Genomic DNA, 27,278 nt, shown 5'->3' with positions numbered 1-27,278 from the left:
ACAAAATGTTGGTCAAACAGACAATTTCTATAAACACAAACTACGGGAAATTAAATTAGGTCCCGGGAGACACCTGTAGAATAAGAGGCCCGAGTGCAAAATACCATCTCACTCTGGCTAGGGAAGAAAACTTTACCAGAGGTGAGAGACCATAACCTTAGAGCAATATGTCAATTCCCTACTACCCTTTTCACAAAAACATGTCCTTTAGTCAAATAAACGTACCATGACCCTGGCTATAGAAACCACCCAAAATTATGCAGAGACTAATAGACAATTAAGGTCAATCTATAACAATGAGGAAGCCAAGAAAGACCCTAAGGGCTTATCCTGTCTACCTTATCGCACGTGAGATTAGAGAAAAACAAAGGACAGAGGTCAAGATACCTCAAGCAAGCCAGGGGTGTGGGACCTTGAAAAGGGAGATATGAGAAATATCATTACTAAAGACAAGGAAGAAACTGGCACAGGGGGGAGAAGAACCTTTAAACCAACCCTGATTGTGTGCTTCTCCTGTGAACAATCTGGGCACTTAGCAAGAAATTGCCCACCGAATTAAAAAGAGGAACCCATGGAAATTTGGCATATGACCAGGAGAGTTCGGAGGAAACCAACTTCCCTGAGGAGGAATTCCTATAGAACAGAAGCAATTAATTATGGTGAATCATTCAGGTCAAAACCTGTGAGTCTGCCACAGTCAACGGGATACAAGTAAAAGCCTTGATTGATTCTGGTAGTAAACAGACAGCAGTCAGAGCTGACTTGATCTCAACTGGGAAACTGGGAAGGGGACACCCTGTAAAAGCCACTTATGTTCACGGTAATGCAGAAATCTATCGCAAGACCCCAGTTACCATGTGTGTTTAGGGGGATGCCCCTATCCTAAAGAGATTTTTCCCTACCTAGGAATCTAAAAATAAAGATCAGTCTGTGTCTTGTCGTCAAAATTAGGTAAACTATCCTTGTGTCCAAACATATCTGACCCTCACACTAGAAATGAACAACTAAGAAGTGTAAAGAGCAATTTCTCTCATCTAGATTTAGCAAAACGTGTTCACATGTCAAGCAAATGGATAAATCCAACAAAACAGTTTCTTCCAATGAGAACTCTTTGGATCCAGAGGGTAGTTCCCTTCCCCTGGATTGTTTCAGGAAGGATTGCGAAAGTGTCTTTTCCAAACAAAGTTTCCTTAATGATGGCAGCAATGTCTCTTCCCTACAACAACTTCTCAAGGTTGGCAAAATGTCTCTTTTATACAACAACTGTTTCAAGGATGACTTCCTGGTATACTCCCCTGCCAGGAATCCTTCAGTAGATTCTTTTGATCCCCTGGTATACTCTCCTGCCAGGTATCCTTTTCATAATGTCTTTTTCTTTCATATACTTTAAATGGATTACCTGGTGTACTCCCCTGCCAGGAAACCCCTCTGGGTTTTGTAGATCACTGGTATCTTCTACTGCCAGCTATCTTTTTTCCCCCAAAAGGCACACTGCCTGATGTACTTCTTTTCCCAGGACTTCTTTCAATGTTGGAAAACAATTATTTTGCTTAGCATTTCTGTGCTTGTGACTCAGGGGGCTGGGGGGAGTTCTGGTTGTGTGACACTCAGTTGAATTAGATGTTTCCAGGCTACTATTGATAATGTTTGTTTTTTTCAGATAATGACATGTTTGTAACCCCTCTTTTACTTGCTTTTCTTTCCACCCTCTTCTTCCCTTCTCTTCCTGACACCAAATACTACTTATAATAACATAATTATGTTAAAGCTTAGAATGACCATCATTTACCCAGGTTAGCTGCTCTGGGAGCAATTATAAAGTCAGATGTCTGTTAATTTCGTAATAAATTCGATTTAAAGTGAATTAGAGTATCTTGACCAGAGAGAAAGACTCCTGAAAGTAAAAGTGCGGCTGAAAGAGACTGAACATGTTAGTCTGTTTGAATGCCAAAACAAAAAAAACATGTTTTTTTTCATGGCCAATCACAAAAAAGCTCTGACATGAACTATGCAAATGTAATTGTGCTTGCAGACTTTAATTTGACCTCAGATCAGGAGTGTAAAACACAATTGGACAATGGGCTGGTAAGAATTCGAATTCACCTCTCTCAGTCACCACCATCGACCTGTATAAATGAACAGGATAATAATAGAGTCCCGCAGGTGGATTTTAAAATTGGTATGCCGTAGACTTTTGACCCCAAATTAGTTCAATAAGCATAATAAGCAAGCCTGAATCCAGTCAGGAGGGTTGATGGTATTCCCCAACTAGGAAATGGCATGATATGGTGCATTTTAAAGCATGAATGTCAGGGGAAACCATAGGATTTCTAAGCAGTTCTGTGTGAGATCACATTAATAATTAATCTACTTCAGATGTCAGATCACCAGTAATACATCGCATTTTACTACATCAATTCACTTCATGGAAATATATACAGGAGAAACATGTCGCTTGGTAAATTACACACCCGTAGAAATGGCAGCAGTTTAAAATACTAAAGGGCGTGGAAGAGCTGTATCACAGGCCGTAGCTTTCTTTTTATTTTTGGATGTAATTTTACAGTTTTTAATTCAAGCCAAACAACTGAAGTACTTATTTGAAGTAAGGTAGAGCATGCATTGAAACATCGAAGTAGACTTCTGAAGGAACTTGAGTTAGTAGTTTAATAAGAATTATAGATTCATTTTTGTTTCAGATCCTGTATTTGTATTTCATTTGATTTTTATAGAGCCTTACACTAAAGCGATCTACAAGCATAGAAAAAATGGTACAATAAGTGATAATGCATGCATCAGTATGGGAAGGCAATCAAGAAGAAAGATGATTCTCCTAGAAGGAAGCTTTAAAGTGAGGCAGAGTAGAAATAGAGCAAAGAGAGAGGGCTGTGCATTCCATAAATATGGAGCTAGACGTGAAAAAAGAACCAGAATATGGAGGCCACAGAACCGAGGAAAGAAACTGACACTGAGATCTAAGTGAACAAGCAGGAAGATAGAAAGAAATGTATGAGGACAGATCTATGTGATTTGGCGGGACAGAATTGTTTGCGGTGGAATTCACCGTAATCAATTTTCCCACAAAACCTATGTTGCAGTGGTCCTACCCCCAATACATCACCCCACCCTCCCACTTACCTCTTGTAAGTCTGTTGCCTCTCCTGACCCTGCAGCATCAGTTCCGTCCCTCTAATGCAGGTCGGATCTGATGCTGCAGGGTCCCCTTTCCCTTTTTTTTTGTTACCCGCCTACAATCCTCAGGTAGCGGGGGACACCCCTGCACCCCCCACTCCTCATGTTCGGTATTGATGACCCAATTTGATTGATTTTAATCAATCGAATGGTACTGGCCAAATTCGTCCAGATCTACCATTCGTTCAATTAAAATACATCAAATTGGGTAATACCATGAGGACAGGTAAGGAGGGCCAAGATCGTTGAGACATTTAACGTCTAGGCAGAGGACATTGTAAAGTAGAGTCAAAGGAAAGTCATCGGAGAGAAAGTAAAGCAGGGTGAATTGAATCCTTGGGGGAGAGTAAGAAGAGAAGGCGGATAGAAGAGTTAGAAATAGAATTAAGTGGAAAACATCTAGATGCAGGAAGTCTGAAAAAAATAGATGAACAGTAGAAAAGTCTAGACAAAAACAGAGAGCAAGACCTTAGTTGCATGGATTGTGAGAGAAAGGCAAGCTTTACATATGTTATACAACTGACAACGACAGGAGCAAAATATAACGGAAATGTGCGTAGAAAAGGATGAAGAGGAGTCCAAGATTAGACCTAAATTCTGGGCAGTAGCAGAGAGCAATAGTAGAAGGGGGAAAGAGAAAAAAAGAAGCAGGGAGGATAGTGGACGCAGGGAAGAAAAGGACCTCGGTTTTAGAGAGATTTAAGTGACGAAAATGTGATGCTATCCAAGACTGGATGGCAAGAAGGCAAACAGAAATGTTAGACTGTAATTCTGAGGAGAAAGAAGAGAAAGAAAGAAAGAAAGAAAGATTTGAGAGTCATCCACAGAGAGGTGGTGGGGGACTCTGAAGGAAGAAATAATAGAAGTCAGGGGACGTGTGCAGGGAGAGATGAGTAAACGCCCTAAAACAGAGCCCCGAGGAAACCCATACTTCAGTGGAAAGGTATGTGAGAATTGATTGAGCCAGGCTACAGTGAAAGTATGTGCTGAAAGATCGGAAGCAAACCATTCTAAGACAGAGCCACGGAAACCAAGAGTAGACAGAGAGGTTTGTTTGTTTATTAATTTGTAGGGTGCACCGAACCCTTAGGTAACTGGGTGCAACAGAATACAAAGGATACTTATAGCTTAGTTACAAAGTAGAGACAGATAAGGTAGGGTACATACATACATTAATTACAGAGTCAGAGTAAAATGCAGTGAGGAGCTGTGTACAGAGGTACGAGCAGATGCAGGTTCCGGGCTAGTGCAAGTCGGTTAGTCATAGTGGTCGTTGGATCGTAGCCAGTTGATGGTGTTGCGCCTGAAGCTATAGTAGGACGGATCTATTCTAAAATCAAGTGGGAGTGCATTCCAGTGCTGGGCAGCTTTTACTGGAAAGCTGTTTCCACATGTTTTTTTTAACCTGAATGTAGATATTTGTAGGCAGTGGGAGTTAGCCGCTCTAGAAGGGCAGGCTGATGTTCTTCTGATTATTCTTTCCATGAGATAATGTGGGGCTGCGTTATTTAGACATTTGAAAATTAACAAAACTGTTTTGAGGAGGATCCCATCACTGATTTTAAGCCAGTGATGGTCTCTTCTCGTATTGGATACATGTTCTCTGGTCGGGAGGTTCAAGGCCGTTCTAAGGGCATTGTTTTGCGGTGTCTGGATTTTATTAGTGATGTGTTTGCTGCCTCCCGATATAGGGCGTTGCAATAATCAAGTTTCGATAATATTGGGCATTGGCTAGGATAATGCAACTAGCTTGTGTTAGGAATGGCCTGCATGATCTAATAAGTTTACAGGTGTAGGCGGTCGATGAGACCAAAGAGTTTCCCTGTTTTTTCAAGGTTAATGTAGAGTCAAGGTAGAAGTCTAGCGTCTTCACTTCTTTGGCTACTGTAATTATGTTTCCATCGATATTGAAGGCGGAGTAATTAGTGTCAAGGTTTTTTTAGATTAGTGGCAGAGCCAAGAATCAGGATCTCTGTTTTATCGTCATTCAGGCAGAGGCCATGAGTTGCCATCCATACCTGAGTGAGGATGTATATTTCATTTACCAAGGCCGTATCTGAGACGAAATTGCCCGTAAGGGGAATGATGATCTGGGTGTCGTCTATGTAGTTCGTGTTGGTGATACCCAGTCTGTCCAATTTGTCGAATAAAGACTTGGTTAAAATATTTTACATAGTTGGTGAGACACAAGAGCCCTGTGGAACGCCACATGTTGTTTGAATTGGGTCTGCCAATGCCGAAGTAGAGAAGACTTGCCTAGTTCTGTTGTCCAGGAATTACTGGACCCAGGCTATGTCTTCGCTCTCGAAATGGGCAGCCGATGCTAGAAGTTTGCATAAAACTGCATAGTCCAAGAACGAAAGTGTGATCCATCATATCAAAAGCCGCAGAGAGATCAAGAAGAACAAGAATAGAAGAGAGTTTGGCTTAGCGAGTTGTGAAAAGAGAGTTGGAAACCACATGAAGAGCTGTTTCTGTAGAATGGAGCGGGTGGAATCCTGATTAATGAGGGTGAGAAGAGCATTGGAAATGTCATAAGGAGAGATCTGAGAATAGAATACATATTCAAGGAGTTTGGAAAGAAAAGGCAGAAGAGAAATTGTCTGGAGAAGAGGGATCCAGGGATGGTTGTTTGAAGATGGGTAAGAACTGATTGACATCTTGACAATAGTATGTTAGGGAGAATTCTCTGTAAAGGCTAATTTCCCAAACCCAGTGATTCCCCCAGCAGCTCTGCTCGATTTTTGGGGTTTATTTTTTTCTCCTACTAAGAGTGAGACTCGTTTACTCCCACTCTTAGAAATGATTTGAGGTGTTCCTTTATCTTTCCATGTGTTTTATGGGCTATGGGGTCTTTTACTCCATAGGGTCTCATGTGTTTTTGATGTGGGTTACACAGCACCCTCCGTGCCGTAACCCAGGGGTGTCGTAGCGACCCCCCAACATAGACTCCATACCCTGGGACTGACTACTGTCTCCCAGGGCATGTAAAGTCACCATTGGCTTTACTAGTCCCAAATTATGAACAGAAACCAGTACAAACCATCATATTGTGGACATACTGGTCGGGGCAATTCGATTGCCCCGGGGTCTGTTGTTCGAGGGGGCACGTCTCCATCCCCCCAGTTTTGGCTGGTGGCAGTGGATACTACTTTTTATATTCGACCGTGAATATATCTCTATGGGATTTTCCCATTGTTCGAGGCTACCAACTTTAATTATTTCATTCTTATAGCCTCGAACGTACCGCCGGTTTATTTAATATTAATTCACCGGTTGGTATTTTTTGCCAGAGCTCAATTCTAAAATGGCGTTTGTGTTCTCTTCTCTGACTCCAACCCAAGTCGAGCCCTTTGTTCCACTTTTTGGCGGGCTTCTCCACAGAAGCCTCCAAAAGTGGTGCACTCTGTCTGGGTACCACAGGGGGTGTCGGAGGGTGTTTAGGTACCCTGGACAGAGTAGCCTTGGCAACTCAAGTTGCACTCTTGTGTGATTGGCCCAAGTGGTGAGCCGGGCGGCTCACCACTTAGCATGTTTGATTGACAGCTGGGCTGAATGAATGGGGGTGTGCTGCATAAAACCAGCGCTTTGGGGACTGGAACTTCAGAAGTCGCCACAGGACCTAATAATCCGAGGAGGGAGAAGCTGAGCAAACCTGCAACGACGACACCACCGGTGGAGCCCTGCTGAACCGCCTCACCACTTTTCCCGACGACAGAGGAGATCTCCAGTCCGGAGAGTCTTCTTCCTTTGACTGGTGGGGATAACCAGTTTTGCCTTATTTTCACCTTCCTGGAGCATCTCGTGGCCGCCTTGCCCGTGCCAAGCACCCTGGCAACCGGAATACCATGGCTTACCACTACCGCGTAGAGAAGGGCAGTACCTTTTAACCGAAAGAACTCCGCGGCTGGTTTCTTCCCTGGCAGTGCAACGACCTTCATCTTTCCTCCACGGCGAGACCTCCTCTTCCTCTGGACGAAACACCGACTTGCATCCGCTGCCAGGAACAACTGCCCCCGCTGGAGCTTCCTTCACACTTATGGTACTGTGTCCCGCCTGGCTTCCCTTGCGACAGATCGTTCGGGGTGACAGTAAAGCCTCGACTTTCTAACCTGGGCTGGCCTGGGACAACCTAGCTAACTTTTCCTGACTTTCATTTCATCCTTTTTGTGCAAACTATCTACAAGACTCTTTGGGCATAACCCCACTGTGTGAACCTGGACCCCTTCTGCTTGCTCTCTCCAAGAACTGGGCCTTGCAATATTGACTTCCTTGCTCTCCAGTAGAACTCTGCCTATCCTGCCTTACTGTGGTCTTTTAAAAGTATTGAAATGTGTGTGCTTCCATAACTCTGCCTTTTTCCCTCCCTTTTTTTAAAACTTAATAGAGTGCCATTTTATGTTAAGTGCTGACCTCTGTCTGAAAATAAGTGGTGTTTCTCACTAAGACTTGTCTAATAAGTAATTAGGGTTGTATATATATATAATAGTGACTGTGTGCTGAATTTACTTACCTCTTTTGTGCTAGTGTAATTTACAAGTGTGTCTTTAAATAAATAATTATATACTTTTACACCAAAGCTCTGGTCAGTGTTTGCTTGTGCTACTGTATCTCTGTACCTATTGTGTATACTCTATATACTGCCTAACTCTTCTTGAGGGAAGTCTGACTGCTCAGCCACAGCTACCAAGTGAATCTGTGTGGTATAGACTGCTACCAAGTGGGTTTACTGCCAAACACCTGTAGTCTTAAATCTTTTGCAATGGTCCCTAAGGGAACTGCACAGGTTTCTGCCTAACATAGTATATCCCAGACACCACTGATGTTTTGCAGGGTTTTTGTGCATTTTGTTGAGCTCACAATAATTGCATTTTTTAAATAAATGGCGCCAAATCTTTTTGGGCGGAGGAGGCAGATAAAAATACCATTCAGATTTAGCTTAAAGAAAAACAGCTTTTTAACCCCTTAAGTGCCAAGGATGAGCTCACTTGTTCTTGGCATTACATTCCTGTTGCCAAGGACGAGATAGCTTGTCCGTTTTGGCACTTCATTTTGTGGGATCGCAAAAAACTGAAATCCAACCCCCGGGCAATGTGAGGAGGATGTTCCTCCTCACGGCCTGGGTGTTGGATTTCTTTGTTTTACCTCAGCACGCGTATGCGTGGGACCCTTGTGGGAACGCGGGAAGGTAGGACATGTGTTGTTGGCGGCGTGTTTCGGTGCGTGGGCAGAGGGAAATGTCTGGAAATTGTGGGTTTTTTTGCCAAATTTCGGACTTTGCCAGGGATTGTGAGTAATACATTCTGTGGCAATTCACGCATGTCAGGCCTCTGTGAATTACCACAGGTGTCTTCTTTTCAGAAATGCATTGGGTTCCCTGTTTTCCTAGATGGCTTAGACACCATAGGTCCAAAAATATAGGTTGTCTACATGAGCAAAATTCCTCAAAATCTGCTTTGCTGAAAGACTTTTGGTTACCAGTGGTTTAGCCTTTTCCCTATGCACCCATTTGAGGTACCGTTTTCCTCGGGACACCTGTGGGAACGCGGGAAGGTAGGACATTTGTTGTGTTTGCTTGCTTGTTATAACGTTTCAACACATTTGCTGCTGCACTTTGTCACACAACCCTTTCATTTTCCAAATGTGACCTACATTTAGTCGCTGCTTTAGGCACTATACACTATTCTAACCTGCACAAGTCACCTACCCATTAAAAGGTCTGCCTGTGCTCTTTCATAAAATGTAAATTCCTTCCTCACCACATTTGTTTTCCTTATTTACACATGCTAAGTACGTCTGTTTAGGCCGTAAGCATAACAATCTGTTGTATAATGGCTCCGTTTTTGGCTTGTGGTAATGCTTGATTGGTGAAACATTATGAAAAATGTGTGATTTCCTAACTGGAAGAGTCGGGGGAATGTAGCAGAGTATTGCTTTTCTCAAAATTCAAAGAAGCCATTGCTTTACCGGGCCAACCATGTCCACCACACACCTTTTTTCTGTCATTTTCCCAATTTTTCCCCAAACTATGCAATGTTTCCCTACACAGTTGTTGCCTGACCTGCAAATCACCCCTTCCTAATCTTGGACGTTTGTCTACTTTTCAGAAATGTATGCCTTTCTGTCTTCCCATTCAGCCTTCTTACCCTTCTCAAACCATATCTTACCATTTGTTCCTAGCTCTTACAAGAGAACAAAAACGCAGGCTTCTTTGCACATCATTTTAGTGGCATTTTCTGGAAAAAAACTCACATGTTCTTCCTTTTTGGTTATTTTCACTCACCCTCCTACAGCAACCTAGGATTACAAGGGATTAAATGGCAACATACCGAAATCACCAAAAAAGGCCTTGGCACTGGGGTGGGGGAACCGCTGGCAGCTAAGGGGTTAATGGAAGGTGACTGTTTAATTGTAGGAGTTTATTTTGTTGGCTACATTGTGACTCATCATTGCATTGTTACCTTGCTACAATGTCTTCTTCTTTACAGTTATTTTGGCGCCCTGTGGGCAATCAGCTACTGGTAACAGTGCCTTTCTCTGACATTAATGAAAACTGAAGTCTCTGCTGTTGAGGAGTATTGTCTTTGATCTCCAGCATCAGAGCACATCCCTCTGCAATATGTAGTGTGTATAGTGGCCAGTGGAAGGGGGCTTTAGTGGCTTGGTCTGGACCGCTGGCCTCTATGTTGGACACCCCTATCCAACATTAAATCTTGGAAAGATCTGCGACTGGGAGGACTCCACTCTCCTACAAGACAAGCACTAAGGAAAAGGATAGCATGTTCTGTCTTTCAGGATGAGTGCTGCTTGGAGAATCCCACAGCTAGATGCGCAAAGTTCGTTCTCAAGAATGTACCTCTTACTGGTTTCCTGGCCCGCTTGACTAATTTAGGAGGCTGTGGAACTGAATATTTTATATTAATTGCTGAAATCCCTTGACTGCTTTATACAAGAAACCCTCAGCCCTGAGGCCGAGATGGTGTTTAATAGTGCATTGTTGTCGGATGCAGCTTTTGTGAAAATGATGTACAAGTAGATAGATCTCAATTAAATTAATGAGGCAATGTGCTACTGAATGATCCCTTATGAGATGTGCTAAAGGCATTCAAGAGGAGAAGAGTACATTATATTCTGCAGGTAACAAAAGGTATTAGAACAGCAGAGCTTGCCAAATTAACACAGGTGTAACCACATTTTTTGTTATGTTACTGTGATTTTATACTGTGTTCTGCTGCCATCTACATGGTTTCCAGGCGCTCTGGTTAATTTGAAAAAGAGGGGGCTGGGTTAGGTTAGTGGGGAGTGAGGGAAAATGTAAGAACTATGCTGTTGCATGTAGGCTGCTCTACATGCAGCTATATTTCTACATGTTCTGTGTCGAGAGCATAGTGGCATTTGTGAATGTAGGGGGCCTCATGTGCCTGTGGTGACAGGATGCATTGGCTGGGGCTGTGTTATGTAAATTGGTTCTAGAGGTGAAGCGTTCTGATGTTTGATGTATGTTGTAAGGGGTGTTCAATTGCTTTATTTAGGTGACTTATCTGGTACGCATATTGTGTATTCGAACATAGAATTTTAGCCTGAAAGTGTGGGGAGTAGTCAGTGAAAACCTTGATGAGTAGGTTGGCAATCGGCGCAGGCCGCTTTGAAGCCACACTGCTACAACAGAAATTGTGGCCTGGATTAAATCTACCGGGAGGTTTGACGTTAGACAAAGCGGTTTTGTGAAAGGGGTAGGCTGTGGGCTCAACCTTCTCATCCTGACCATCATGAAAATGGAAGCTATAAGGGCAGGAAAATGTCTATCCAGCATTCATTGATCTCTCCCATGCGTTTGACAGCATCAACCGTGAGCTCTTATGGGAGAAGATGCGCAAGTGGAACTGTCCGAGTAGCCTTCTGGTGGCATTAAAAATCTACACACCAATACCAGCAAAACAACAGGCTGGATTGGAGAGGCACCCTATCTAATTTAATTAAAACCTGCTGTGGGGTTAAACAAGTTTGCCCTTTGGCCGCTATCGTATTTAACCTCTTTATATCAGACATAGGGGACGAGTTTGATACCATCGCCATTTTCCATTCAAAAATTGGCACTAAAGAAATAAACTGGATCTTCTATGCGGATAATTTGGTTTTGCTGGACTCTGCGCAAATAGGTTTACAGCAAAAACTAAATTTAATTGAAAAATACGTAGCTAAAAATGGCCTAACTATTAACACCAAGAAATCTGAAATCCTGACACTGCAAAATCTGGTAACACACAAATCCACTGCAAGGAAAAAAATATAAACGGTATTTGGGAAAGGAACAGGTGAGGTCGGTCTCAAATACTAGATACTTAGGTATGCAAATCAGTGACAGCCGTAATTATATGATCTGGGTCAACTCCATTAAAGCCAAATGTCGCCAACTATCCGTACAGGCAGCAGCCCTACAGAAAAAATATGGGAAGTTCTCTCGTCAGCCATACGATTTTACAACCAAAAAGCAGTACCTGCGATGCTACATGGTGCAGATTGTGCCTTGAGATGTCCTGACACAAATTGGAACACACTGAAAAACATGTTTTGGTCGAAGGTTCTGTGGTTGCCTAAAGGGATTCCAACGGTGTGCATAAGACACAAACTAAACTTGACATCCCTAAGTTCGAGAGTATCTTGGAACATGTTGGCTTTCTATTGCAAAATAACCATCAAGCCGACCCTACCCCAATTTGAGATACTGCAGTTTTCAGATGGTCTAGACAAATCCAATATGCTTGCCCAGTGGATGACACGATGTGAGCAAGTAATGGAACACTATGACTTAGGGATGAAACGCTTCACACAAACCCAAACAAAGTTAAAGAAAAACGTTTTCAACAAGACTGGTATGAAACTGGCGAGCTTAGATGCAAACAAAAACTGATGTTTTTGTCTCCTCCAGAAGCAAAAAAAGGTAATGAAATCCAGAAATATCAAGTAAAATTTCCGGATAAATACCGGGAAGACTTATTTCTGAAATTTCGTTTGAATGCATTTAAAACAAAGGAAGTTCTGGCACTTCTGGGACAAGGGCTCGCCAAAAGAGAACAAATGTCGTCTGTGTAATATCGAACCAGACTCCACAAAGCACTACATTCTATATTGTTTTGCATTGTGAGAACTATTTACTTGGGCAGGGTTCTGGGTGATCATCAAACATTGAGTGGCGACGACTTGTGGGCTCTATGTTTTGAAGACTCAAAAAGTAAACTATCGATCGCATTAACATCTTTCTTAGAATTTATTGTTAAGAGATTTCATGAAAAATCAATTGTCATCTAAGAAATCTCAATGCTATGTAAAGTGAGTAGAGCCTCAGATTGTTTTATTTCTGTTTGAGATCATTTGTGGTTGTTGTTTTAGCTGAAATAAGTGTGAAATAATTGTTGTATATATATCTCTTTTTTAAAGGTTTGTAGCAAACCATATAAAAATTTTAAAAATGTAAAATAAAAAGAAATAGCAATTCATAAAATGACACAGCAAGGTATAAGGAGACAAGATAACCTGATCTCCTTCTCACACTTCTACCACTGGCCTCTGCAGACAGCTCCCATGTCACTTTCTCATTTGCCACTGTCAACTTTTTATTTGTCTCTCTTTTTCTCTCTCTCTCTTTCTCGCTTTCTTTCACTCTCTCTTGCTTTCTCTCTCAAATAGATAAATAGATTCACTATATACTAGGTGTAACAAGAATCTGGGAATTTACAGATGAGAGAATGGGGCTGTCTGGAGACTCACATTACCATAAGTGTATTGCTAAGGTTTATGGGAGACAAGAATCTTTTATTCAGAAAAAGTGCTGTCTAAAAATGAAAATCTCAGGCACTGATTTCAGTTTCCTTAGTATATTACCTCTAGTAGCAATAGTCAACCCTAATGCAAATAGTAATTTGACAGCAGTAATAGATGAAGAATGGCATCTTCTTCTGGATAATTTTCATATTATTACACTCCAGGAAACCTGGGAAGGTGGGATTCCTGCTAAGCAAGGATACGCTGTATATACTTTCCTGGCTATAAAGGGAAAAGGGGGAGGAGGACTGAAAGGAGGGCTCTTGACGACCTGGATAAATGTTGATCTTAACATTAGAGTAGAAGTAAATGACAATAGGTGTCCTGATTTACAACTTCTGAATCTATGTTTCCCTAATGGCTTATTTAAGGTGTATATCTGATCTTTTGGCTGCACCTCTGCAGCAGTGTCGACTATCTCTTTATCTCTTGGCTGGATGTTCTGTCCACCTCAGGGAATGGAGTTAGGGCATAGACTGTTATGTTAGTGGAGGACCTTCATGCCCAATTAAAGCTGCAAAAATGTATGGAGAACGTCTTAAAGGATGTGGATGAGGCATGGGACATTTCATGGGCCTCAAAAACAAGAACTTGATATGGGCATGATTTAGAGTTGGCAACAATATTTGCAGAAAGAGAGTTTGGGGCAGTAAATGGACATACTTCAGGGGATATCCCCACCCAGGCAATTTACCAGACTTTGTCTGCCACTAGATAAATGGCCTTTCTTATACATTAACGGGTGAAATGCTCGCTTTGTACTGTGTATCCTTTGTTGAAGTGATGTTGGGAGCTGTGGTGCTTCTGCTGCTCTGATCTGTTCAGTGCGTCCAGTGCACTAATGTGGCAAGCATCGCTGGATACAGATATGCTTCAGGAGGAAGTTTGAAGTAGCATTGAAGAGGATCGACACAACCGCTACTGTGAACATGACAGTTAATGTTATTTATTTGTGATGGTGAGTTAATTGTTGACGGTGGGCACAAGTTCCTCTGCAGTGATCCGCTCTATTAGCCCGGCTAGCTGCTTCCTCATACCAACTGCTGGGCAATGCGTCACATTGCTTCCTGTGACGTAATCAAGCAGCATCACGTTTAACGTGAGAACGCGGCTTCCTGATTTACTTCAGGCCTCTCTTGCCTGACATCGAGTGGCTGACTCGAGTATTACACTTATCTAAGCAGCATTTGGCTTTACATTTTTTACCGTTCTGTATATTTTTTTTAAAAAAAGATCTGAAAGCCTTTTTGACGAACAAAAGCCTCTCATGCCAAATCATTCTAATCTGTGGAGTACTAAAGGCTGCTCAAAATTCTGGTAATGCTTGTGGAGACTTATTCTCCATCAAAAAAAGGCATGGAAAAAATATTACAAGAACTGTCTTCCATTCAATCATCTATCTCTGTCTTGGATTCAGGGTCCTTGTTGATACAGGATGATTTCAATTAATTTCAAAATTACATGAAAACTATGAACTCCAGATTGTCAGAGGTAGAGGAGAGTGTGCCATTTACGTAAAACAGATTGGAAGGTTTGGAACAAATGCACAGTAAAATCCAGCATTTAGAAGTAGAAGTTGCCAATCTCAAAGACAGTAATAGGAGGGATAATATAAGAATGTAATGGGTGTCCGAAAACATTGAACACAATGACCCCATTACATTTCTCACTGATTGGCTCCCAACATTTTTAAATATTACCTTTTCACCTCCTCTTGAGTTTTAACTTGCTCACAGAATAAGACTTCGATTTAACTCCAATGGCAACTCACCTAGACACCTAATTGCTGACCTATTACGACACCAACAGGCACGGCAGATTCTGCTTACTGCAAAGAAAGTCTCATATTTGAATTTTCAAGGAAACAATATATGTATTCACCCAGACTTTTCCAAAGCTACTTAAGTCCGGCATTTAAGAACCTGGATATTAATTACTGCCTACTGGTTAAAGAATGCTTATAACCCCGCCAGGTTGCATTACCAAGGAATATCTGAACCCTGAAAACCTGCATGCCCTTGTAAAATCCCTCTAATCTTCTAATATTGATACTTTGTCTTATAAACAGGCACACAGTCAAACCTGTTGAACCCCACCACTACTGAAACAGATCTGATCTCAATCCTTCCGCTAATGTATTTGATAATCTATAAAGACAGAGATATATCCAGGTCCCCGATAAGGCATATTGACCCAGAAGATACTTCTTCATCCAACTACCTTTATTTCTTCCTTCACAGCTTCAGTTATGTGTTCACCCATGATTTGTTCTTTCATATATTTTACTACTAATTGGCCCTACTTTGCAATCCATATAGAGTTAGCTCCGTCTGTCTCATTGAATCATTGTGACCTGTCATGTTGCTTCTTACGACAGCTACTAACAAATTCCTGTTTTGATATTTTTGCAAACTGCTGTTCACTTATTGGTTAATGAATTATCATGCAATATATATTACTGTAAGAATAAAATGTTTGTTTTTTCTATATGTCCCACCTCCTTTTGTGTTTTCCTTACCTTCCTTTATTTTGGTCACATGTAGACTATTATTATATCAGGTGATCTAATTACAAATGCACCAAAGGAGATACCAAGTTGCATTACTTTACATAATGTTGTGCCTCTATTATTACATTTTACATTTAAATTAATTCCTAGTAAAAATTAGCATTAGAGTCATAACAAGGCATGTTAAAGGACTTAATAACCCTATTAAAAGACAAAGAATCCTTAGCCATTTAGGGAGAGGTAATCCTGACATTGCTTGCATTCAGGAAACACACCTAGGATCCATTGAAAATAATAATACATTAATCAAATTATGGGTAAAACATGTCTTTTGCGCACCAGCTGTAGACAAGAAGGGAGGATTTAGTATCTTTATACATTAGAACATATCTTTCCCACTGACTGATAAACATCATGACCCCTGTGGACATTGGTCTATTATTGATGCCAACATCAACCAGGTGGCTGTCACAAATCTTAATATGTATGGTTCCATTGCTCCTGACCCACTCTTTTGGAATAATTTAAAGGAATCTCTTTTTAACAAAAATTTGAACGATGTATTATTTGTGGAGATTGTAACCAAATCTGTGATTTTACCTTAGATTGTAAATCTGAATCCAAATGTATTCATTCTAAATCTCATAACCAATTCCTCATTTTTACAGAAGACCTTACCCTTGTAGATACGTGTCGCTTTTGTCACCCTGATGTTAAGAAATCTACCCTTTTCTCCCCCCTGCATAAATCATTATCACAACTTGATCATATATTAATCAATTCCCCTCTTGGACCCAGCATCCTTCTTACTGTCCTTGAATAGGGCTCTGTGCCTTTCCATACTTCTAGATGGAGATTTAATTCCTTTTTATTAAATGATCCCGATTTCATCCAACAGATTAACACTTTTTTCACCGAATTCTTTACCCTTAATAATCCCGTACACACATTTATACATAATAATTGGGACGTCTTTAAAGCCACATTGCGTGGTTTCATTATACGTTTTGCATCAAAACGAACAATACTCCCAAGAACTACTTCGCTGCATAAAGTCGTTAGAATTTGCTTATTTTAACAATCCCACTGAAGACACTTTTAAATCCCTGCTTGTAAAGCGCATCAAATTTAATCAATCTAATACTAATAAAGCTTGCTCTTCTTTATTGAGATCTAAAGATACATTCTATGGTGGATCCAATAAATCGTGTACGTTATTGGATGCTTATCTTAAAACGAGAAAGGAAAAAAATATTATAACATCTATCCTTAACTACAAGGTGTCAGTCTCGGACTAGCACCAAATTAACAATGCTTTCCTTGAATTTTATTCCTAAATCTATTCGGCAGACCAAACCATTCTTAATGACAATATCCTTAATTATCTTCACTCTAATAAAACGATTATTGATCATCCATTAGCCCATTCTTTTTTTGGATAACACTATCTCGTTACAAGAAGTACAGAACGCCAAATAAGATCTTAAAATTGGTAAAGCCCCTGGGCCTGATGGATTTTCTATGGATTTTTATTGTTGCTTTTCTTCCTTGCTCTCTCTCCTAAACTCTTTGAACTTTTCAACCACTTGCTTTACTTTAGGTTCCAGCACTGGATCCTTTGGAGAAGCTGTTCTTATTCTATTCCCAAACCAGACAAAGACCCTTAGTTAGTTAACAATTATCGCCCATCCCCCTAATTAATTGTGATTCAAAAATCTTAACCAAAGTAATTGCAAGTCGTCTTGACAGTATAATGTATAATGTATAATGTATACATTAATTAATGTTAATCAAATGGTTTCATTAAAGGAAGGTATGCTGTATCCCTCATCCTTCTTGCTTTAGATGCTGATAAAGCTTTCAACAGTCTTATGGCCTGTCCTTTTTGAATCCCTTTTATGGCATGGGTTTAGCCCTACCTTTATCAAACTAATTTCTCTTTTATATTCTACTCCTTCAACCAGAATCTTTATCAATGATTCCTTTAACAAATAATTTTATATTTCGCGGGGCACCGATATCCGTTATTTCCACTAATTTTGATTTTAGCTTTAGAACCTCTTCTCCAAAGCACCTCTGTCAATAATAGCATTAGAGGTATTACTATGAAATATTTCTCTAATACATTTTCTGCTTATGCTCATGATATTTTACTTTACCTATCAGACCCAAATACTTCTCTCCCAGCACTTATGTCTTCTATCGATCTATTTGCCTGAGTTTCATGACGAATCAGAAATTCTGCTCCTTACTAATTCCTGTGTTATTTGCAAACACTCCTCTTTTTGGAATGAAGTGGTGCACTTCCTCTATTAAATACCTAGGGATCCCTAATGCTAAAGACATTGAGCCTCATTCCGAGGTTGGAGGTAGTCATGGTGCTGTTAGTGCCATGACTACCTCCAATTACCGGTACTGAGTCCGCCCTCGTTCAATGGGGACTTACCGGTATATTCCGACCTTTGCGGGACCGGTAAGTCCCCATTGAAAAAGCCATTCCCCATTCCCATTTCAGCCCCCATAGCGCTCAATGGGAAGGGGAAGGCGCTAATAACGGTACCACAAATTGTGGTACCGTTATTAGCTCTGAAGTCCCTTAACGGGCCCCGTCCATAACGCCTGGTAAAACCAGGCGTTAAGGAAGGGACCCGCTAAGGAACCTCGGAATAGGGCGCAAAGGGATTACCAGCACCGATGTCCTTGAAGGTGCCCGGTATCCCTTTGCGCCCACCTCGTATTGAGGCCCATTGTGTCTACCCTAACCTTAATTCAGAATACAATTACTGATAACATGAATTCTTCCATTAATCATTGGTCCCCTTTATTCCTCTCATGGTTTGGTAGATTGGATTCTATCAAAATGACTCTTGAGCCAATTTTTCTTGATTATCTCTCCATAATACTGTTACTACTTCCAAACTCTTTCTTTAAAAAAATCGGACACAATCCTTATCAATTTCCTTTGGAAAAATAAAACCCCCAAAATTGCTGTAAAAAAACGTAATCCTGTAAATCTTCTGGTGGAATGATTGTTCATGACTTTCTTAAATATCAGAAATCCTTTTTATTGCAGCACATTACCTTATGCTTAACTTCTGATCCTCAATTCCCTACTGCCCCCTCGTTGATCATTTTGGAATCTAAGGAATCATTGATGAAGGCTAGCTCAGGGGCAACATGTTTGTCTTGGAAGCAAGACAACACAGTGCAACACAGGTTTGAATCCCGCTCCTGTGCTTAGAAACCTTTTGTTGGTATTAAGCATGTTATAAATGAACATTTAAATCAAATCAAATAAATTCATAGCACGCCTATCTTTCTCTCACCTTTCTCAAAACCTCTTTGTGGCCTGGAATTACAGAGATATTCCATTAAACAGGCATGGAATTGCTTAATTTTCACCTCCTCTACTACCCAAGATGCCACAAATGCATGTTTGTGATTTTATAAAGCTTTCCCATTCAAACCCAAATACGTTATCTTACATAAATGGTACTCAGCTGGAAATGTCTAGTCACACATCTATTCAATAATAACTTACCCAGACCTTTTTATTAAATCGGTAACTGTTTCAATTTAAATGAGTCAGATTTTAATATTCTAGTATTGCAAAACTTATTTCCAAAGCCATACCCCATTACACCCATAAAGCTCCTTCAAAGTATTTGTAATTAATCTTGTATTTTCACTCTACCAAAGCATCTGAGTTTTATTCTATTAATCAGCCCAATGACACCATTTCTAAAGTTTCTGTTCTATGGGAATCTGATTGGAATTTACAAATCTCTCAAGAATTGTGGATTAAGATATAGAAACAATGCTTTACTACTTCTGTGGCCATACACCATACACAATCACATTAATTTATATTACATAAAGCATATTTAACACCACACAGGATTGCTAGAATGACTGGCTCCAACCACAGATCATGTTGGTCCTGTCAATCTTCCTCTGCTGATTTTATCCTCTCAATCTATAACTGCAAATGTGTCTTTTAATTTTGGACTCAAATCTGGAAATTCTTACAAAATATTTTTCTTTTCAGGAACCCCTTACATTGTGTAATTTTATTATTGGTGTTCTAGCGAATCCCTAAAAGTTGTTTATTTCCTCACCTGAATTATTGAATTTTCTGGTGCATATTGCCTTCCACCTCATTACGTCTTACTGGAAAAATGCACAGCAATTAACTTATCATTTATGGTGGAACTCTGTTTGCTCCTTTCATAAAATTGAAAAAATGTTGCTTTATCAACTAGAACTTACCTACATTTCATAACAAATGGAGTGTCTTTAATAATTATTTGGCAAAAATTGTCTTCTCATTATACACAGTGTTTTCTTCCCCTTCAAGCCTTTTTCTTTCCCTATTTGTCTCTAAATTCGTCTTGTCTGTCCTCCCCGGTTTGTTCTAATTCAGGCAGTGGTTCTCATTAATGACTTTTATTATCTATGATCTCATACAGTTAACATTTTCAACTGCAACCGTTATAAGAACTATGCCTATTTTAATGCTTGTAGATGTATTCTTAACTTTCGATAAAAATCAGGTAACTGAAGAAAAATGTAATCTTCATCACACACAGGCAGGCTTTAGTAGAGGGAAAGGAACAATTGAACATGCTTTTAGGCCAATTCTCATTGTACAGCAATATATGGTGCAGAAGCCCATGCCATTATAGATGGTATTTATTGACTTAAAGACTGCCTCTGACAATGTCGATCACAGCCTTTTATGGGTGGCTCTGAATGACCCTGGGCTTCAGCCTCAACTGGTAACTTGTATTACAGTACTTAGTTCGTGCAATACAGCTGCTGTAAAATGGGGGACAACAGGGTGAACAGAGACTATTCCTGTTACAGAGGGGGTGAGGCCAGGCTTTTTATGTCCCCCTAATTATTTACCTTTGCTAAATCATTGTTGGATAGTCAAACCGATGCCCCATTAATGAATAACAAACGCATTAATAGTTTGCTATTTGTGCATGACGCAGTCCTGATATCTACATCACCTTAGGACTTGACAAATACTTTTTTGTCTCCTTATGTAGCAATAAGAAATTAGGTATTAATGCTTCTAAAACTAAAATAATGACTTGCTACAAAAAACCATTGCCTTTCTTGGATATGGACCTGGATGGTGGTAAAATTGAAAATGTTAATCGCTACGACTATCTGGGAGCACGTTTCAATAACAAAGGGACCTGGCACTCTCAAAGCTAAAAGAGCAATTTGATCTTGAACCAACGAGCTGGGGCATTCCTGATCTGTTATAAAAGAACAGATGGGGGTTCCGCAGTTGAAGCTAGATTGGAGGTATGTAGGGTGCAAACCCTTTCAGCAACTTTGAATGCTGCTGAAATGTGGTGCCATAGTATTAAAGGCAAATTGAAAGTCAGCGAAAATAAACTTTTAAAGAAACACGTGGGGGTACCTTCTGGCACCCTTAATATTGCAGTCAATATGCAGCTAGTCCAGACTGGTATTAAGTATCGTCCCCAATTGAAACCCATCTTAGTTTGGGTCAAGATATGGTCACGCCTGGAATTGAAGTAATATATAAGGGCATTGCAGAATATCCTCACCAACAATCATACCAAACTGTGGGCATGGTTTAACCATGTAAAGAAAGTGTCAACCATTATTTGGCTGGCCTCCTTCTAACACACACTCGAACGTTTGGTTCCAGCTGGTGATCTATGTGATTTCTTCGAGAATATCGCCTCAAAGCCGATTTCATTTAACTTTTTTTTCTCCGAAAACATTTTACTGCAAATCAATGAAGGGGGAAATCCCTCCGGTATACACGCATTTCGCCGAATGAAATTTCATCGTGGGACATTTCATCGCCAAAACACTCATCGCCAAAAAACCATTTAAAAAAAAAAAATTGGGGGGTGTTTTGTAGGGGTTAGGGTATGATTATTAAAGTAGGGGGGGGTTGGCAGTGAGTGTCCTGGCGATGAAATGTCCCACGATGAAATTTCGTTCGGCGAAATAGCGTAGAACCATCCCTCCACCCCCAAATCCCCTCACCTTAATTAATAACCTAACCCAGCACCCCATCTACATTGCGGTGAAATGTATTATGAGCATTTTATGTAATGGGCTTCGTTGAAGTATTCTGCAGTGTAATGATGGCATACCCCAGTTGATATTAAAAAGCGTAAGGCTTGTTTTTTGGATCGGGTTCTATCGGATTCCTTGCACAGTAATGCACCTAAAAGTTTGCGTAAAACATATTTGACTGTCAAACTCGAACTTGGAATTGAGCAATATCTCTGTTGGGTAACCCCACCAATAGCATGAAAATTGTACATACGGTTAAATTTTGGTATTTTCCCGTTGACATTTTACACTAGGATTTCGATGGATAAAACTATCCAATACTGTCCCATGTACATGGCAGGAGGATGAGTATTATATTCCTTTTTTCTGCCTTTTATTGAGGATCGATAGGTACAGATGGCTTATCCTACGATTCAATGCACACAATATTGATACTGTTTTAGGAGCAGTTGAGTTTTGTAACATTTCAAACTGTGCTGTGATCGTTGTCGCTGTCACCAGTTATCTCACTAGGACTTGGAATTGCCAGAGAAAATATCGTAAATGAGATTCTATTGTTTCTATTTCTGAATGCACACTGTAAGCTTTTATTGTGTTTTTATTATGTAGTGAAATTTAGAAATGTACTTTTTCATTTTTAAAACTGCTTTTATGATTGGCAGCCTGAGAGTGGTCTCAAACTTCACTCTGACTTTATCAGGAGCTGTATACACAATGGTCATTGCCAATTGGCTGGAGTTCACAATGACAAAGTTAAATAAAAATCAAGTGCCATTGATAGCGTTGGAGAAGACATACAGAAGAGTACCCTTCATCTGATGGACATTCACAGACTGATCAACTCTGCCCCCCTTGTGGCGATTTCATTGCAAGCTGTGAAAGTGTTTGATTATATCAGCTGGCAATATATCTACAAGTTAATCGAGGCATATGGTTTCAATGCTAAATTCGTAAATATGATAAATATATTAAGCTATGCAACAGAAGCATGTGTGTCATTCAGTGGTGTGCGATTAGGGTTTTCCAATGGAAAGAAACATGCAGGAATAACCCCAAATGAGAACTTGTGCTCTAAGCACTCATCCTGCTATGCAACATGCCTGCTAATGATTCAATAAACCAGGAACAAATTGCTTTTGCTAAGCTAGTCCTGGCAGCTTCAGCTGTTCGGTCACAGCTCAGCCCCACTGCTTTGAAATCCGTAAAAGCAAAGGATCAAGTAAATTGCTTAATAAAGTCACCAGACTTCACAAACAATAGATAACTTGCTGAAAACCTCATTCCAATAGACTTTGACATAATGAATGGAAAATACAGTGCGGCACAAAGAATTATAATGCACATTGGTTACAACAAAATGTATCTCACCATACTTGCCGTCGTGGATGAGAGAGCTAATTAATAGTATCTGCTTTGCATACCAATTCATAAAATTGTACAAGTCTATGATTAACTCAATAGCATCCCGAGTTGCCTCTGATATCATGAAATGAGCAATAGCACATAGGACGAGAGGGGACCATAGGAGAATATTCTCTTTAACATTACAGAAATGCTCAAGGTTTATGAAAATAAGGAAAATGCAGAAAGGATTTATTTTCTGATTGTATTTGACCTAAGTGAGTAAACAGTATGTTGGTCTTTCTAACCCTGGAACTGGCTGGAACTGTGCAAAGGGTCTTTGCATATTGGCAGACATTTTTTGCCCTTATGAGAGGGCCAGTCTACTCTGGAAGGGAGTGTTCTGAAGGATTGCTTGTCATGATTACAGGTGTGATATTCGAAATCGAATTTCTGTTCTTTTTGGCGTCACATATATGAAACATGTGCATAACACATGTTGGCTAATTAGAGCTATCACATGTGCACACGAGGGAGAGCTGAAGAAAAAAGAAGGACATTTGTGTGCTTCCGTTTGGCCCTTGGTTGGAGGATCTAGGCTGTCTGGCAAATATAGATGAGCTATATTTCAACATAGAGGGTAATATGAACATATATAAAAGCCATATAGTTTACATACAAAAAATAAATAAAACGAAATAGATTACATCTCTAGACTGCGTTGCTAGCTAACAGAATACATTTGACATTTTTATTTGTTGGTCTCCTGCTCCCTTCAACCGAACCCCCACCCGTTACCTCCAACTGTTATCTTATAGTTTGCTATAAAAGCTTTTAGTTAATAGTTTTTGTCCCATTTGCTTGTATGACAAATTGTACTTGATGTTGAAGACTTTAAAATGTAATGTAATAGTATCTCTTACTTGTAATATATGACACAGGGTTTCTATTATGTGTTATATTATTAAATAATAACAAATATTTGTCAAAAAGAAACATGGGAGAATATTCGTTTTTTTCATCTGCCAGAGTTACGGCCTAGGGACTTTTGGTGTCACTGTCTTGTTCTGTTGATTTTTAATGTGATTTGTAGTGATTTATATCCAGTCCTTTTAAGTTAAAATTTGCTAGCGCATATGACTTGGTTGCGGATGAAAAAGGTAACCTAATGTATGTAATTCTCAAATGTCTCTGATTTACCTTTGAAGTGGTGTTCCATTTTGTAACTCTAGGGAACTCATTTTGCTCTGTGGCGTAAAGTGAATGAAAGGTGTAAAGCCTTGCATATAGCTTTTACACCTTACATTCACGCCCCACCACACCACATTTTTGTTCACTGCTATGGAAGAGGGGAGTGTCCGAACGGAACTTCCGTTTCTTCCGCCTCCCTTCCTCTCTGCCATACAAATGCCCGTTGGCATGCATTTTCATGCTGGCGCAAATGCTAGAGATCCCTATGAACCATAGGGGTCCATTGTACACGCGTGCATGGCAGGCAGCATTTAATCATTTTCACAGCCAAGTACAAATGTGCAGGGCAAAAGGCGGCATGCACACGTGTACACCACCTTTTACCCTACACAATTGCACTCTGCCCTGCAAATGAGCAAAATTTGTCATCGGGGAGCCGCCTACATCTGTCCCTACTCGAATCTGCTCCCCGCTGCCCCATTACTCATTAAAACTTTTAGTTTGCTTTTGCTCTTTAACCTGCTGCTTTGGCCCAGTTTGTCAATTTCACAGAGCTGTATACGAGTATTTTTTGTATTTAGGTTGCGTCTTGTTGCGTAAAACATGTGTAACCTCATTATGCCACTCCTTTTGTTTAGTAAATGAACAACTTCTTTTTATGTTTCACAGTGGAGGAGGGGGAAACTTTGTTCTTTCTACTAGTCTGGTTGGATATACCAGTGTTCATGGAGCAGTTGCCCCCATGATACGAGATGGCTATGGGATGTTTTATCGAATCAGGGATGATAGGTAAGACGTATTTTCTTAATCGATTTTTGTGTTTTGTTTTTGACTTAAGAAATGTCTGAATAGTTACCAGCATAGCAAAATCCTTATTAGTTTTTCAGGATATAATGTACATCAATTCTAAACATCACATGGTGTATGGATGTGCCTCTCTTTGCCACATGTTTAAAAGAGAATATAAACTCTCTGTAGTTTTTGCTTTTTTAACTTGGAGTAGGTTCACCAATTTTCTAAGATACCCTACAATTATGGGGGCTTTTCAAATGTATATGTTGAAAATATAGTATGGTATGTTGATAACAATGTTGTTAATTTGGCACAATCAAAATTGTAATGGGCCACCTATGTTTAGCGGTTTTACTGTATACATTATGGTTGGTTTTTAATCATAAGTGGTAAAAAAAAACTCAACAAATAACTAGTTTAAAGAAACTCAAATGCAAGTCTTATTCACCTACATCAAGGAACCCCACAACTGATTTAACTAATACTGTTGAATTCCCTGCTAATGTGGAATTAAATCACAATTGTATTGAGGAAAAGGAGGTAAATATTATTCTTAAATCTCACTTCACTAATAGGTAGCAGCATAATTGACAGAAAAAGCAAAACACTTAAACTCCCATGAGACCATGAGAATAAAGAACAAATGTCCCAAAACTAGTAATCAACCAATGGTTGCCCACTGTTAAGATGGATTTCTGAACTCTGACCTGGTGGGCAGAGGTTCAGAAGGCCAGCCTAGTTTCTTGGAACAGGGTAACCTTCTGGACAAGCCAGACCAATAAAGGTAGCATTGGTGGCGGTCAAGACTAGGTCTCAGGAGGGGTGAGGGTGACTGAAGGACCTCAATGAGCACACAGAGTATAGGACACTTACAATTCACTCCCAGTCAGGTGTATGTATATTAAAAAATACAAATACATGTATTCAAGGCCTTTGAGTTTCAACACAATAGTTATTAACAGTAATACATTTAGACCAACACAATCCTACTAAAATACATATATACAAAACCAGTGGCCTAAAGGGTTAATGCACGAAATGGGTCCACAGCCTAAAAAAGGGAAGGAAGCAGGCAGTGCAAATAGTCTTTAGGCAGTTCTGCAACACACACAATCCTAACTGAAAGGCAGTCCAGTCCCTAAGAAGAGAGGAGCCTATTGCTCAAATGTACTTGCAATGCTGGTGCACACGGTAATGCAGATAGGCGAAACGGGCAGTGGAGTAACTTTGCTGAAAATGTTAAGGGGGGCATGACATCTGAAGAAAAGGTATCCCAGCCAAATGAATGGGGACAAAATAGTGTGCCATGAAAGTTGGGGGGGACAAACACCCCCGTCCCCCCTTAAAATTATGCCCATGGAAACTGGGTCTCTTGTAGGGTTTGCTGCAGCTCAGGAAGGTGGGTGAGGTGATGCAGAATAAGGTCCCACTATTTGTGGAGGGTCTCCCCATGAGGGCAGAGCAGGTTCCTGGAGTTGGGAATAGTTCGCTAGCTCAGGTTAGCAGTGGAAAGGAGAGGAGCCTTCACGGCCACGCGTGTGAAAAATGGATAGATGCGCTAGGGGCCATTGGTAAGGGTTGCAATTACTCACCGACCCCTGACGCACTCCGGACCAAACTTCAGCAGTCGAGTCCACTTCAGTTGCAGGTTCAAATGCGGCAATCTTACGGCTCTGCGGCTTTCAGCGACAAAGTTGCAGCATTGATTCCCAAACGGGACAGTGGCGATTTCTCTGCTCCCGGTGGCTGGTTCAGGCCAGTTTCACTGTAGCAGGCTTCAGGGCACAGAGGGGCAGAGCTGCAGTGCATTTGCAAAGTACGTCACTGCTGCTTGGCGACCCGGTAACTGCGTGTAATCCGGTTTGGGCGCTCTTTCCTCCAGACATGGGACTGCCAAGTGTATGAAATTCAGTGTGAGGTTGCCGTGAACACAGAGCTTGCGATATACCAAGTTTCAAGGGCCTCCTTGAAACGGCAGCAGTATCAGGGCAAAGGTCCTGCGTAAGCTGGTCAGCCGACTGGTTGGCCATGGGGCACTTCCGAGAAGGCTTACTTGTAGGGTTTGATGAAGGTACCGAGAATAGTTGGTCCCACTATTCCTTATAATGAGGCTCTAAGTGTAGTTTAATTAGGCGTTAGTGTCTTATGGGAAATGTAGATTCCTACAGCTGATAGGCTCTAAAAGATACAAAATGTTTTGTAATACGTGCACATATTGTTGGTGTTGCTAGTGTTTTTGTAAACAATCCATTAATATGCTGGTGTAGTACATGCAGTGGAGCCAAAACTATTAGGTAATAAATTATACTTGACGTTGAATATAGTTAATGCTCTTGCACATTGACACATGCTTGTCCAT

At 40.5% G+C, this 27,278-nt stretch overlaps 1 protein-coding gene across 4 annotated transcripts in view; it reads left to right on the top strand.

Moving 5' to 3' along the window:
- The window catches only part of CROT (carnitine O-octanoyltransferase), an 898,406-nt gene that overhangs the window by 844,210 nt on the left and 26,918 nt on the right, over positions 1-27,278 (top strand). For all 4 annotated transcript variants that reach the window (XM_069648391.1, XM_069648390.1, XM_069648392.1 and 1 more), the window contains one exon: positions 24,797-24,916. In XM_069648391.1, the coding sequence (XP_069504492.1) occupies positions 24,797-24,916 (120 nt within the window). The remainder of the gene's footprint in view (positions 1-24,796; positions 24,917-27,278) is intronic.

Source organism: Ambystoma mexicanum, chromosome 2q, assembly GCF_040938575.1.
Source record: "Ambystoma mexicanum isolate Mex_15411 chromosome 2q, UKY_AmexF1_1, whole genome shotgun sequence".
NCBI classification, from domain to species: domain Eukaryota; kingdom Metazoa; phylum Chordata; class Amphibia; order Caudata; family Ambystomatidae; genus Ambystoma; species Ambystoma mexicanum.
This window is presented reverse-complemented; position numbering and strand designations above follow the sequence as displayed.